This window comes from Centruroides vittatus, unplaced genomic scaffold, assembly GCF_030686945.1.
Source record: "Centruroides vittatus isolate TY-2023 unplaced genomic scaffold, ASM3068694v2 contig_349, whole genome shotgun sequence".
Taxonomy (NCBI): Eukaryota; Metazoa; Arthropoda; class Arachnida; order Scorpiones; family Buthidae; genus Centruroides; species Centruroides vittatus.
Window position 1 is genome coordinate 782,943 of NW_027122172.1, and position 16,180 is coordinate 799,122.

General features: G+C 35.5%; 1 protein-coding gene across 2 annotated transcripts in view; it reads right to left on the reverse strand.

The window, feature by feature from the left end:
• Positions 1-5,169: 5,169 nt before the first annotated feature.
• The window catches only part of LOC136974388 (tyrosine-protein kinase Fyn-like), a 65,426-nt gene continuing 54,415 nt past the window's right edge, over positions 5,170-16,180 (reverse strand). For both annotated transcript variants that reach the window (XM_067269250.1, XM_067269248.1), the window contains exon 11: positions 5,170-6,062. In XM_067269250.1, the coding sequence (XP_067125351.1) occupies positions 5,848-6,062 (215 nt within the window). In that variant the 3' untranslated portion in view covers positions 5,170-5,847. The remainder of the gene's footprint in view (positions 6,063-16,180) is intronic.

Below are 16,180 nucleotides of genomic sequence, written 5' to 3' on the forward strand. Positions count from 1 at the left end.
ATTTGGGGCCTGTGCCCGGGGCCCCCACAAAACCGAAAAAAAATTACGTTCGAACGTAATTTTTTTTTTATTACCGCGACGGCCTAGCGTGGCCTAATCGCCAGGGCAACGGGCAGAGAAAACCGAACCCGAGAAAAAACCTACGAAACGTCGGAAAATTTCACGTAGGTATTTTTCGGTTAAATTAAAATAATTAGTTTTACGCAATAAAATATGTCTATGTTTACAATAACCTTATTTTTAAATGAAATTTACAACTTCCTAGTTCGAATCTAATCGAAAGTACGGTATTTTGTGTAAATTTTCTAAATCGTCAAATTTGCCTACTCTTAAAGGGGGTCCCCGCCGAATTTGTGCCCGGGGCCCCCGGATCGGTAAATCCGGCCCCGCTCGGAAAACTGCGCGACTACTCGCCGAGAGAACGAAACGAATACTGCGCGGTTAGGTCGCCGTCGCGTGCGAATACTCGTCGCTGCGCCGCGCTCGACGTCGAGGTTACCGAACGGTCGCGGTGCCGGCGCGTCGCCGTCGTGTGTAAATCGACCTTAACGATAGCTAGACTAACGCCTTTCGACGAAAAATTCTCGAATTCAAATATTACTTCCGGTTTGCGTCGGAAGTTCGTATATAGTTAATGTCTTTCGTCTATTTAACTCCGTTCTGGAGATTATAGTCCGGTAACTTCAGACGAAAAAAGGTCGTTTCTACAGAAAAATTTGAAGCCGGCCGAGTTTTTGTACGTCGCTTTATTTAGTCGTACTAAATAAAACGTCAAAATTCTCCGGCATTCCGCCGTACGCTTAATGTTTTATAATGCTAAAAAGGTGATTACGGGTATAAAATGAGTTTTTTGTTAATATCTCGGTTGCCATTGACTTTATGGCGACAAAGATTATACGTAAGCTCGAAAATGAGAAAATCCTCTACAAAAATGTTCTTTATCACTTTTCGATACAAGCGACAGTTTTGATGGAAATTCGGCACGATCTTTATTTTACCCGACTCCGATATACCCGAAATTTGCGACGATCGACCGGTATCGAGATTAAAAACAATGCCGAATGTGGCGGAAGTGTCAAAAACTACCCGAATCCCATCGAAAATATACGAAAATCGCGGCGTAGAAAGAAAGATCGAAAAAAAATTACGGTGGAAAAATTCGATTACGAAACGAAAACAATGTCGATGCTCTGGAATACGGATGTGTTACGGACGTACGGGAAATGGAAACACCTACCAAAATACCGGAATCGAGTGCGTTTATGGAGTTTCTAATAAAATGCGAGGTGTATATCGAGTCGCGAATAATTTATCTGCCATTTATCTATCGACCGGCCGGCAATTACGACGCTATTGATACCACCTCGCAGTATATTCTCGAATACGGACAAAAACGTGGTCGTACGACGCGCGTAATAACCTTCGATCGACCACTCCGTATTAAAGCTCGAGAAACGGTCGCATCGTCGGATAAAACGTCCCCGCTTTCAAAGACGATAACGAGACTCGGAGGTTTTCGAATGGCGGCGTCGTTCCTCGGATCGATCGGATATATCGTGGCGGGAAGCGGCCTTAAGCGACGAACGCTACGCTCCGCATTCTGTGGATAAAATTTTGTCGGGTCGCGCGTACTCCGGAGCTGTCGGAACTCGTACGTTGCCGGAGGTTGCTTGGTCGCAAATAATTCTCGAGGAGATAGCGTTTGGCCGAGACGAACGCGAATTCTTTAAGCTTTATCTGGAGAATTTAAACGAAGCGACACCTACATTTCGAGAGATCGAAGGGTGAGTACCGTCACGTATTTGAAAAAAAATTGCCGAAAAATGTCCCGAATCGGAAATTAGAGGCCCGACCGCAAAATTACGGATACAATATTTTGAAATAATAACGATTGTTAAAGAATTTATACGGGCAGAAAGAACGGGACGTTGGGAGGCGCATTTAGCTTCGGTAGAAAAATACGCTTCCTTATTTTCGTGCTGCGGAGCGTTATCTTTACAGAAAATCTGCACATTTATTTATTGGAGACGTGGAAAACTTAGAAAGTCGAATGGAAAAAGAACTTTCAAAAAGTTCACCGACAATTTTTTCACAATTAAACGGTCGGATAAATTTTCTGTGGAACGTCGAGCGATACGGTAATTGAACGATCGCTGGTGAAATCGGTAAAAATACAAAGATGCGGCATACGCGGAACAAGTGCCAAAGAGAGCGTCTTAAGTAATTTGTTGTTGGACTACTGACCGAGAGTAATATTTCACGGGGAATCGAGAGGTTTTGTCAACTTTCTTTTTGTAGTGGAGAACAACGTGTCGACGCGATGGGATCTCGCATACACCGAGACGAAGCGGATGTAAAGCGACTTATCGGAATGGTTTCGTTCTTGCAGTCCTTTTCTGAATATTCGACAGAGCGTATCTATCGCAACGGGGGGTACGGCCGACGAGAAAAACTGTCACGATGCGCTAAATATTAACGCTACCGCGATGGACAAAATAGTTAATAAAAGTTTTAATGGCATCAAATTTTAGTGTACCGACAGAGTATTTTAACACTTAATAGTCGTGAAAAAGTTCACGATGCGACAGTGCCTATCGATCCGTTGTTGTTTCGAAGGATCGGTGTCATAAAAAGATTGAGAGAAGAGCTCCGCGACATTTTAAAATACGAGTTAGCTCCACATCCCGTATCGCTCCTCGACGAAGTGGGAATGAGAAAAAACAAAAGTCGTCTTACTTCGACGGCTTCCACTTCTGATTTCGAAAGTGAAACTTATGTCCTCGATGGAGATTTCTCTCGCATTGTTTTGTATGGCGTCGAAATAAAACTTTTGGAGCAATATGTGCACAATATGTTAAGTACGTGCGAAAGATTTTGGTTCAAACACTATTATTGTTTTCGATGAATATAGTAATAGAGGCATAAGTGTAAAGCCGTAGAACAACTCCGCCGATCCTCCAAATTGTCTTCTGCGGACATTCTATTTGATACAGTGCGGCGTGGGAACTTCCTTATTTTAAAAAAATCGTAAAACAAAAAGTATTGGAGATATCGATTTAATCCTTTTTTCTTTACGTAGAGGTACATTTCAAGTTTTATTTCATTAGGTTTTGAAAATGATATCTTCGAAGTGGTCTCCGTTCTGGTTAATATATTTGGAAAGTCGAAATAGGAAGTTTTGGTCCACTTTGTCCAACGTGTCTGTGTCTACGTTGGCAATAGCAGCACGAATATTGTTCTTCGGCTCACCGAGGGTCTTTGGACGATCGGTATACAAGATATCCCGTAAGAAAAAATCGCAGAGGGCTAAATCTGGCGAGCGTGCTGGCCACCGAAGATCGCCCCTCAAACAGATGAGACGTTCGTGCGAGAGAGTCATCGACATTCGTGCCGTGTGAGCCGCGGCGCCATCTTGTCGAAACCACACATCCCTCAATTCCAAGTGCAGCTGCATGTTTGCGTGCAGATCGCTTAGGGGATTTCAAAATCGTCAGCCTTACTCTCTCGACGTTTTCTGGTGTCCTGGTGGTTTCTCGAAGGTCCTGGTTTCTTTTTCTGCACACTACCAGTGTCCGTAAACGTGTCCATCCACCGAACAATCGATTTTCGATCAGAAACACGACCTGTACACTTTTTCCTGGGCGTATATGGCACTTCGTTAAAAGAAAATTCCATCAATAAATACAGATATTTGTCGTTTACTAAGTCTATTGTGAAGAACAAACCAGTAAACCCGAATTTACCACCACCTACAGCTAGTGCAGCTGAAGAGCATCTATTTCGAGTGTATTATTAAGTCCAAACATGGCTAGGTTATGAATGGAATCCCAAAGAGTGGGGATGTTTTGAAGAATAATTATTTTGGAGCCGAAACCAACATCACAACCTCCTGCATCAAACATTCGTGAATCTTCTAAACATGAATTTTTGCAACTCTTCGAAAGGTTGTGGCTGCCAGAAGTTGGGACTGCACCGCTCGTCGGTTTGTGGGAACCGTCACGGGCAATCTCGTCTAAACCGACAGATAAATTAAGAAATGTTATCGATAAAATGGATTTGTGTTTGTGTGTGTTAAGGTATGTGCCTTTATACATAGGATTATTTGATACTTTCGAGCATTAAATAATTCCACAATAACAATAATATCATGGTTTTAAAAAGATCGTGTCAACTAAATGCAATATACAGCAATCGTAACAATTCTGCCATCAAAAAATTTTAAAAGTTATCAATATTTTGCTACAAAAATATCATACCATTTATATTACAATATAATAATTTGTATAAAATATTTATTTAAATTTCTCAATACAAAAAATTTTTATTATTAATTTCAATCTTATAAAATGACTTTACAAATTTCTGTAAGTATTCGTGGCAAGATAGAAAATATAACTAAAAAAAAAAAAAATGAAAATCTATGATTTTAATACAGTACGTCCGACCAGTTCCCGACAAATCAAACTTATTCTGCTATCGACACCGTTTCAAAGTGGCATCGTGCAGCAACATTAGCTTAGTATTGTAAACAGACATTCTTTTGTTAAAAATACAATTAAAACTATACAGTATAATACTGCACCAAAGGACACGGACAAAGGGCTTCGTAAATCGTAACCGGTCACGAAGTAGTTTACTATATGTACGGGATAATCGAACGAAAAGCTCACACACAACGAATATACAGATATCCCCTGTATAACACAATAGTTAGGTTCCAAAGTAGGCAAAACTTTTCTGAAGTTATTCTTTTTCAGTATAATTAAGAGAAATATGATTTATTAAAGTAATCAATAATTAACTAACACTCACAATCAAAAATATTGCATGTTAGTATTAATTTTTTCTTCACTGCTAAACAGAAACAAGGACCGTTTCTTTTTGGCAAAATATCGCCATTTTCTGAGCTTTCGGGTCGAAGTCTAGCCAGCTTGTGGCATGACCAAATCTACTACTCGTAAGTAAACATTTATTAAAATGTTTATATATTATGATCTTTTATTCTATTTAAAATTTCAAGTAACTAAATAAATTTTAAAAACTAATTATTAAGGCACAAGATGATGATAATTAATAATTTTGGAACAAAAATAACTGATTTTTAGACTGGCATTATTAAAACTGTTCTTGTATTTTTTAAAAATTAATTCTTGGTGAGCGCTGTTTTAAAAAGTAAATCGTCATAGAAGTTTTAGGAAAAAGAACATTTTTCTAGTAATTTTTTGGACTAGAATATAAGCTTAAGATATTTTGGTGTCAGAGGTGAAAGTTGAGATGTGGCCATTGATAGTGTTAGTTGTTGAAAATAAATTTTAAATAAGCCAAAATTCCATGTCTTTTTAGTTTTGTTCGAAAAACTTGCTGATAACATGAGTTATTAACTAGTCGATGTTTATATATCTTCGTATACAAAGAGTTATAGTTGTAATTTTTTTTTTTTTTTTTTTATTAATGTGCTTTTATCAAAATTTTTATGGTAAAATCTTTTGATATAATTAAGAAGAAAAACTTGGCAAGTCATTTCAAATCCAAAACCACAATTTTGAGACGCAACCTGTTGAACAATCGGCACAACTTTTCTTCTAAAGAGGCTGTGAAAATTAATCTTAAATTCATTACGTTGTGTATTTTCAAAGCATATCCAATTTTTCAGAAATTCCTGCAATATTTTCCTCAAAACACATTTCTTAACAGTGATTTAGAAAAGTTTACGTAATATTAAAATCGTTAAAAAAAATATATAAATTTCCGTAAGATAATACTAGATTAAATGATATAAATAATTATACTATATTAAATGTCTTCCTATACAGTTATTAATTAATAATTTTTCGGTTCTTTGCATAATCAAAATTCGTCGGCATCCCTGTAACTGGGTTCGGTGGATATAAAATAATCGTCGAAATAACCGAATAGAAATTCGAACGTCGGTCTCTTTTCCGGATCCGAATCCCAACACTGCAGCATTATGTTATACACGGAATCGGGACACTCGTAGTTTAATGGCTTGGGAATACGATAACCTCTGTCCACTTGTTCGATCACTTCCCGATTGTGCATGCCTAGAAAATATTAAAAACTTGAATTACCATCAAATGTTCTCAATTAATTTATAAAGTAATGGCAAATATAATATTTCCCAACTAGTAGCTTCTTGGTAATCTACATATATAATCGAGACCAGTTGATAATAATGATAATAATAATAACTCTCCCGTGGTCACCGCCCGATTGTGGTGAGAGAGCCCAGTAATTTTACTGATCCATAGGGCAATGCAGGCTGGAGCACGAGCTCCTGGTAGGGACACCCGTGCCAGTAAGGTCTATGGGGAGAAATGAAGCTAAGAGTGACCGCACACCCACATTCTGTGGAGATACGTATCGTGGTAGTAACCAGATCTAAATGTGATACCGGCTCGGACGTCGCCCGGGTTAACGAGGTCCGCGTTCGTGAGTTAGGCAGAGGCTCGCGTTCGAAAAATAGGCCACGGTCTCCCTTGGTTACCGGTGGCGAAAGCGGCACCGGCCCGAGCGTGGCTACTGCGATGCCCTCGACAGATGTGAGGAACCGACCCAGCCTTGGCGTTTCTGTGGCAATGCATCTACAGACCACAAAGGCTGGAAAACCACGCCAACGGATGAAATGGACAGTAGAAATGAACGAGTTTATCGTCCGTACTTACTACACCGATTACAAAACTCGAAACAAACACGACAGCGTACAGACAACAACTACACCATAGATTCACGCGACGGTATCCTCGTCTCACTGTCACCGAACAAAGGGTTGTTGATCAAAAAAGAACAATTATACACAACAACCTTATCCCACAAACAACACTTGAACTTATCAAACAACAGGTTGCTGATCAAATACGTCGACAGACGGAAACATCTAACATTAATGAAGATCACGTAACCTGTCGGGATAATCCAGCAACAAGCATTGATGATAACACACATACAACAATTACCACTAATGATACTACAGACACTTCCTCGTCCATCACTGATAACATAGACATGGATTTAGTTAATACGCTCTCACTTATATTTCGGGAAACACTCACTAAATATACAGGTACAGATCCCACACAAAGACCACGAATACCAAAAATCAACACGTCAAAAGAAGTAGGAAAAACACTAAATTATGTAAACACTCACTTACTACCACACTACATTCATTCAATTTCTACACTCGCAGACATTCATACATTAGTTTATGCTGGGGCAGTCACAGTAGTGACACACCATGGACTGAAAGTACAATCGCAGACAAATACACAGAAAACACAATTCTATAACAAGCCTGCCTGGCAGAGAAGAATAGAAACACAAATAAATGACATTAGACAGCAATTAGGCAGGCTGACACAATACACTAAAAACAACATAACACCCAAATTAAGGAAACAGCTCAAAAACATTTTCAAGAAAATAAAAACACACACAAAACACGAACATCACAACACACGCATTACAGAATACATTGATACACTAAAACAAAAACTTGCTGCCAAAGCACGTAGACTCAAACGATACAAAACATGTACACTACGAAAACAACAAAATAAATTATTTACAAACAATGAAAAACTCTTTTACAGACAAATTAATAACAAAGCAAACACTGATACACAGCACAGTGGCACACCAACAGAAGAAGAACTCACAACATACTGGTCTTCTCTTTGGTCCAGTGCTGTCACGCACAATGCTGATGCAGGCTGGATCGAGGAGGAGAACAGAAACTTGCACAACATACCAACTATGCCCTGTGCTGAAATAAACATACATGATTTCTAATACACTGTTAACAGAACACACAACTGGAAGACACCTGGTGTAGACAACATTCACAATTTCTGGTACAAAAAGTTCACATCACTGCACCAGGAACTAGCTAAACACCTAACACACATCATCATCAATCCACAAGACATGCCAAATTTTCTTACTCAGGGCATCACCTACATGAAACCTAAAAACAACAATACCACAGACCCCACACAATACAGACCAATTACATGTCTTCCAACACTCTACAAATTATTGACATCCTGTATCGCAAACAAAATATACAAACATGTTGAAGAACACGACATTCTAACAGAACAACAAAAAGGTTGCCGTAGAAATCACAGGGGATGCAAAGAACAGTTACTCATAGATTCAGTCATTCTACGGCAAGCACACAAACAACACAGAAACATACACATGGCATATATAGACTACAGAAAAGCATTCGACAGTGTTCCACACAGTTGGCTGCTACATATTCTACACATGTACAAAATACATCCATCACTCATTGCATTCTTTCAAAACACTATGCAGCACTGGAGAACAACACTACATCTCAGGGTTCATAACACTTCCATACAAACAAACCAAATATTTATTAGGCGAGGAATTTTTCAAGGAGATTCCTTGAGTCCTCTCTGGTTCTGCTTAGCCCTGAACCCATTATCCAACATGTTAAACAACACGCAATATGGTTACAATATCAGACATGAAAAAAAACACAGTTTACACTGTCACATCTCATGTACATGGATGACATAAAACTTTATGCATCCACTCAAAAACAACTTCATCAACTCCTACAAATCACACATTCATATACCAAGGACATACAAATGGAATTTGGCCTAGATAAATGCAAAACACTTCACATAGAAAAAGGAATCCTGAAGAAAGAAGATTTTGCACTTGGAAATGGAGACGTTATTGAATCCATGGAAGAGGGCGAGTTCTACAAGTATTTAGGATTCCAACAGGCCAAACTAACAGAACATACACAAATAAAGCAAAGATTAATTAAAGAATACCAAAGTAGGTTAAATGCTATTCTCAGAACACAGTTAAATGCAAAACACACAGTTAAAGCAATAAACACACATGTCATCCCAGTACTCACTTATTCTTTTGGAGTTATACATTGGACTCACACAGATCTTGAGCAACTCCAAAGGAAAACAAGAACAACACTTACTAAGCATAAACATCATCATCCTAAATCTGCCACAGAAAGATTAACCCTTCCACGTAAAGATGGCGGACGTGGCCTGATTGACATAGTTAACCTTCACTACAAACAAATACAGTCACTGCGAGAGTTTTTCTACAAAAAACAAGAAACATCACAATTACATAAAGCAGTAACTCTAGCAGACTCAAATAACACACCATTAAACTTACACTCACATCATATGGACACAACGCAACATATAAAAAGCATAGACACCATTAAGCAATCGTGGGCTCGAAAGGCACTCCATGGCAGGCATCCTTATGATCTGGCCCAGGATTTTGTTGACAAAACTGTGTCAAACAGCTGATTAGCTCGGGGATCCTCTTTGGGGAGACGGAAGGATTCATGATCGCCATACAGGATCAGGTCATAAATACTAAAAACTACAGAAAACACATACTCAAAGATGCAACACTCACAAATGACACATGCAGAAAATGTCACATCATGCCAGAAACTATACAACACATCACCTCTGGTTGCAAGCTCTTGGCACAGACAGATTATTTACACAGACATAATCAAGTAGCAAATATAATACACCAAGAGCTTGCAAAGAAACACAAATTAGTAGACATCCACGAACCGTACTACAAATACATTCCACAGACAGTATTGGAAAACAACACGCACAAAATGTACTACGACAGAGCCATAATCACAGATAAAACAATTTACCACGACAGACCAGACATCACACTCATTGACAAACACAATAAAATCACATACATTATAGACATATCCATTCCAAACACTCACAATATACGAAACGCATGCACTGAAAAAATTAGCAAGTACACAGAACTCGCCCAGGAAATAAGGCATCTGTGGAGGATGGATAGGGTGCTTATTGTACCTGTTGTTCTCTCCTCTACAGGTGTCATACCACACACACTACACAAAAGCCTGGGCACATTACAATTGAATAGAAACACATACATCACACTACAGAAGGCCACTATATTGAATACATGTCATATTGTGAGAAAATTCCTGAATACAGACACACACACTGATACACTTCTTTAATTTCTGTTTTGGTTACTATGCCTTGACTTTGGTCCGGCATAGTACACAGCCACCGATGTTAACCGAGTATATCTCACTTAACCCAACATAATAATAATAATAATCAGCGCAGAGCTGAAACGGTTAGGAGTTGAAAGCTGAAATTTGGTACACAGTTAGGGTATGTCACGAGAATGCACACTAAGAAGGGATTTTTCGAAATTCCTCCCCACAGGGTAGAGAGACAGGAATAAGGCTTAACACTTCCATCAACAATGGAAGTGTTAAGTAACAATGGAAGTGTCAACAATGAAAGTGTTACGTAACAATGGAATTATTAAGAGAAAGCGACGTGCAAGATACAGATGCAGTTTTTTTTGTTTTTGCAGGAAATTGAACATATTTTTAGATTCATCTAAAAATTCTCTAATTAGTCTGGAAACAGGGAAATTGGAATTAGTCTGAAAACGGGAATTCTTGCATTCTGTGAAAACAGGTAAGGTTGACTATAATGTAATAATCTTAATCTTCACTATCGTTAATTTTGCCCGAGCAACGCTGGGCCCACCCGCTAGTCTATATATATAATCGAGACGAGTTGATAATAATAATAATAATAATAATCAGTGCAGAACCCAAACAGTTAGGAGTTGAAAGTTGAAATTTGGTACATAGTTAGGATACGTCATGAGAACGCACACTAAGAAGGGATTTTTCGAAATTCCTCCCCACGGGGGAGAGGGACAGGATTAAGTCTTACGTAAGCCTTGTTGATGGAAGTGTTACGTAACAATGGAAGTGTTAAGAGAAAGCAAGTGCAAGACGCAGATGCAGTTTTTTTTTGAAATCGAACATATTTTTAGACCTATCTAAAAATTCTGTAATTAGTCTGGAAACAGGGAGGACCCAATTCTTGCATTCTGTGAAAACTGGTAAGGTTACTATAACATAATAATCTTAATATTCGCTAAAACGGTTAGGAGTTGAAAGTTGAAATTTGGTGCACAGTTAGGGTACCAGATATAAGTTCCAAAGTGTTAAGTAACAATGGAGAACGAGAGAAAGCAACGTGCAAGATTTACAGGCGCTGGAAAAAAAAAAAAAAAAAAAAAAAAAAGAAAAAGAAAAAAGTAATATGTTGGAACATATTCGATTTTCAAATTTAAACAGATTAGTTCGATTTTTCTTGACCTTTCTTCTTTAGAACATTCGATGAAAATCGAAGGATATAATCAGAATACGTCGTGAAAATCGAACAATATTAGAACATTCGATTTTCAAATTCGACCTTTCTTTAGAAAAACTTAGTTTGTTGATGACATTACTCTTTTTTTTTTTTTTTTTTGTGACTATAATGTAATAATCTAATCTTCGCTATCGTTACTTTTGCCCGAGCAACGCCAGGCCTACTTGCTAGTATTAATATATAACGTACTTCCCATTCATACAAAAACTGCAATTTTTATAATAATACATATCACATCCTTCAAGTACAAAAAAAGCTAGAGCAGTATTTTCTGGATTCAAGTATACTTTAGAAGATCCATACATAATGTCTTCTATGTACTCTCTCTCTGCGTGCCATATCAGAAATCCTGACGTCGGCGAGCACCTGGTGCAGGTTGATAAGTGGTCTATATACTATTCTTACACAATTTTTAAAAAATATATAATACAAATGATTTAAATTTATTCAAGAAATTAATGTCTCTGGACATCAGTTGTGGAACCGAGATGTACAACTGAAAATTGCAGCAATATAATATAGTAGGGAACATATGATGTGATAAATCCTTCTGTACAATTACCATAGTTTTTAAGTTAAATATGTTAAAAATTGTCACATATTTTACATTTACATATATTAGAGATATTCACAATGCACAATTAATGCTTATTTGTGGGCAGTTAAGGCATTGGCGTGCCACTCCGGGAAGACCAAAGATCGAATTTAAATGGCCGAAGAGCCCCGGAATTTTTCACGGGCAGGCCCTTGCCACTTGGTTGTTCACAATGCAAGCACAATGAATATGAAAAAAGATCCTCTTAGTTCCCAATAGGCAAAAGGAGTTTATAAAAAATGCTCATCATAAAAAAACATAGCAGATTACATAAACTAAAGCAGGAATGTTTAATCTGCCAAATCTACTAAAACCTGTGAAAACAGGCTGCAACTGCAAGTAGTGCCCTATATGACCAAAAATCTGCATTGCTTATAGTCATAAGTAAATTTTAGTTCTACTAAGTAAGTCCTTTATGTTATCTAGATTTAGCAATTGTTTTCTTTTCATAAATCATAAAATAAATAATGTTTTCTTTTAATTATATTTACCAAGTTGGTGTTTTCACTGTTGACTAAAGGTACTCAGCAATTAATATATTTTTGATGCACCATTGATAATTTACTAGTCACTATTTGAATTTATTATTCATAATGAATACAAAAATGTTAAACATTAAATATGTTTATTTCAAAGAAAAATAAAAAGTAGTTAAAAAGAAAAATATTGTTTTTCATTTTCAGTATTTAAATTTAATCAATTGAAGAGAAGCTTAAGTTTTAAAATGTTTTGGTACTCTTATTAAAGTATAAAATAGAAAATCCAATAAAATTAAAAATAAAATTTTTAATTTTACTGAATTTTCATAATAATTGCAACAACTTTTGTTATTGGAACAAAAACAAAGGCTTAGGCCCACCAGTGGTCAAGTGATTAAAACCCCTAGAACAGGTTCATGCCCAACCAATAGTTTGGCCTCAGATTTTTCCAGTTTTCTTCTTGTGTCTAACATATAAATAGGGATCAATTTCTTATAAAAGTCCTCCCGAGAGGCACTCTCCCCTTAGCAAATTACACTCGTGTTTCATTGCCTTACTTTATCAACTATACAAAGGCTTAAAATTGAGCAGGAAGTGGTAACAAAGTTAAAAAAATAAATAGATAAATCTTTCTTCTCACTTATATACTTTGATTGGAACAATTTCAAACAAGAAAAAATTCTAGATGTAGAAGTTTTCCACTGTGAGCTATTGTTTGGATTTTGCAATGAGGAAAACTTTGTCCAAGAGAACAGAAATAGTTCCCAAAAATAATCTAGTTAAATGTTTTGATCTACAGAAAAGACAACTTTGTCTTTTTTCCTCCTTCTACAAGCACAGAAAGGATCTTTGTTTGTGCCCATCACAGATTTAGCCAGATCATAGCAGAGTGGCCAGGTGGCAAGAGACAAACTCAACATATCCAGCTCAAACTGCCCTAAAAATTTCTGACTCAAATTCAGATTCCTCAAAGTGGTGGAGTAAATGGTTTTTACATCTTTTATCTGTTTGGTTGGATGGCCATTTAATTTTTTTCTTGTTGCATAGCTGGATTTAGATTTTATGAGTTCTTATTCTTTGTTAAAATTTATTAAAACTAGATAAGTTTCTAAATGTTTTTGCTAAATGGGAATGATTATAAATTGTTTCCTACAATAACTGTTAAACTCTATTCTGCTTGAAAATTTGATAAATTAACTTCTTTTCAAACCCAAAAAAAAAAAAAAACAATTAGTATGATGCATACTAATTAGATGCATACATTCATCTTATATTGATATGACAAATATCAATGTAAGATGAATGTATGTATCTGTGCCAATATTTTAGACAGATTCTAGTCAAAATTAAGCTTAAAATCCCCTATACATATTTTTCAAAATCTGTTTCATTTTCAAGATTTAGCCTGCAAAAGTGATATTTTTCAAATTTTCTGCCAAAGTACTAACACTACATTGTTGATTTTTTAAAGTAATTCGCATTTTTTATGCTTTTATGAACTGATCGAGGTAAATAAATAGTGAATAGTGCCCAAATAGTTCCTAATGTAATATATGTAAACAAAACCTTATTCACTTTAAGATTTTTCAGTAGCCATCTGCTTTACAATAAATAAAAAAAAAAACAATTAAAATCACTTGTAATTCTTTAATATAAATGTTGCTGTACAGTAGATGATATTACGAATTTAGTCTCTGTAATCCAAAAACTTTGGTTCACAGCAATATGGTTGGCAAATTGATTTTATTTAGAACTACATCATATGCATTTCGGGTTGCTCTAATTTGTTCCAACCCCTCTTCAGTGCTAGAACAAATAAAGAAAATTTTTTTTAAAACACAACATCAATGTATGACAATAACTAGTTTGAAAAAGGGGGACTTACAATATACATTGGTGTAAATTACAACATTATATTTAGATGGGTGGGAGGGCAAAACCTTCCTCACCTTGCTTGGTATCCTAAAATTACAATTTTGTATATATCATAATGTATGGTTAATTTTAAATAAACATTGCAAACAACACTTACACTCACAAAGTAAAAAATATTTTCTCCACAGATGTATAATAAACACACTAAAAACAGCAAGTGGTTAAAGCTCACAAACAAATGTATAGGTATAATGCATTCACCATGCATAAATTATTTTAACAAACTTCACAAATTGTTAAAAAATAACGACACTATTAGTTCACTTATACCGGGTTGAATTTTATTACAATAATAATCACACGATGGTTACCTATTACTTATTAACTTATTTTAGCGCCATCTATTAAATTGTACCAGCGATAATCAATTTCCATACCTTTCGAGTTATTAATTAAATTATTATTTTTTTGATTTCTTATTTCTATACGTTCTTTGAATTTTCTTTTATACATATCTTTTTCAACATGCAAAATTTTTATATTACTTTGGTTAATGTTACAATTATTATTATTAGTGCGGTTAAACCACGGGGAATTACTGTACTTGAGTCGGATGGCAGCTTCGTGTTCCTTAACTCTTACTTCTGACACACACCCGGTCTCACCAATATACACACGCAGATTTAGACAATTACATTCAAGCTTATATACAACACCGGCTTTTTTTAAACGATCTAACTTATTATTACTACTTTTATTAATATATTTACAAATATTCTGTGAAAATTTATTGGTCAAAGATGGGGCCCAAACAAATGTTATGATTTTTAATACTATTGTTACAATGCTCAAAGATATAAAAGGTTTCCGTACATTAAAAATATGTTTTATCGGCTTTAAACTTAGTATTATACCTATTCTTTAAATAATGTTTTCCATTTTGTAAGAATAAATTTCGGGTAATCGTTCATTATAAATTTTGCTTCTAATTCTTTCAGTTTAATATTTATGTTATAATCATCAGATATTCTTGTATATATATTTCTTAATTAATAAGATAAGAATTCTTTTTGATGTAATCAGGGATATATGAATGATAATTAATAATTTTGTTAATGTTACATGATTTTTTGTAAGTTATAAAATCAAATTTTTTAGGGTTGTTAACTATAGTAATGTCTAAATAATTAATTTTCTTATTCACTTCCTCTTCAATATCAAACTGTATATCCTTGTCTATATTATTTATAGAATTATATATTGTTTCCTTATTAGTCAAGTTTCTATTATATACTATCAGATAATCATCCACGTACCTCATTATTAACTTTATGCCCCGTATTTCACTAATCTGTTTATCGATATCAATTATAACCAATTCGGCTAATTTTGGCCCCATCTTTGACCCCATACTGATACCATCTTTCTGCCTATAAAACCATATCAATTTGCCAACCATATTGCTGTGAGATTAGTCTACCAAAAGTTTTTGGATTATAGAGACTAAATTCGTAATATCATAAAATCACTTGATTTCTCAATGTAAATTTTCTTTGAATATTGTTTCATTTGTTACAAAATTAAACAGAATCATTTACAAGAACTGCTCAAAATGTCATCCATGAATGTGAATGTATAAATGCACAAGACAAACCAGCTCACATACCAGCTAACATGTATTCAGAAAACAATATGTTAAATGCTGAAATTAACTAATGTTAGTGTTCTGATTTTTACAAATTATCATTTTCATAATATGAAGTTAAAGAAAACATTATTATCAACAGTCCTTTGAGCAGTTTTGTATAGATTCCAAGTCAATAATGATGATAACTGGCAATTTAGATTTAGCTTAAGCTTGAGATTAAAGTGATATAGAAGAATGGAAAGAATAATCTATGTGAATAGGATAACAAATGAAAAGATATCAAGAAGAAAAA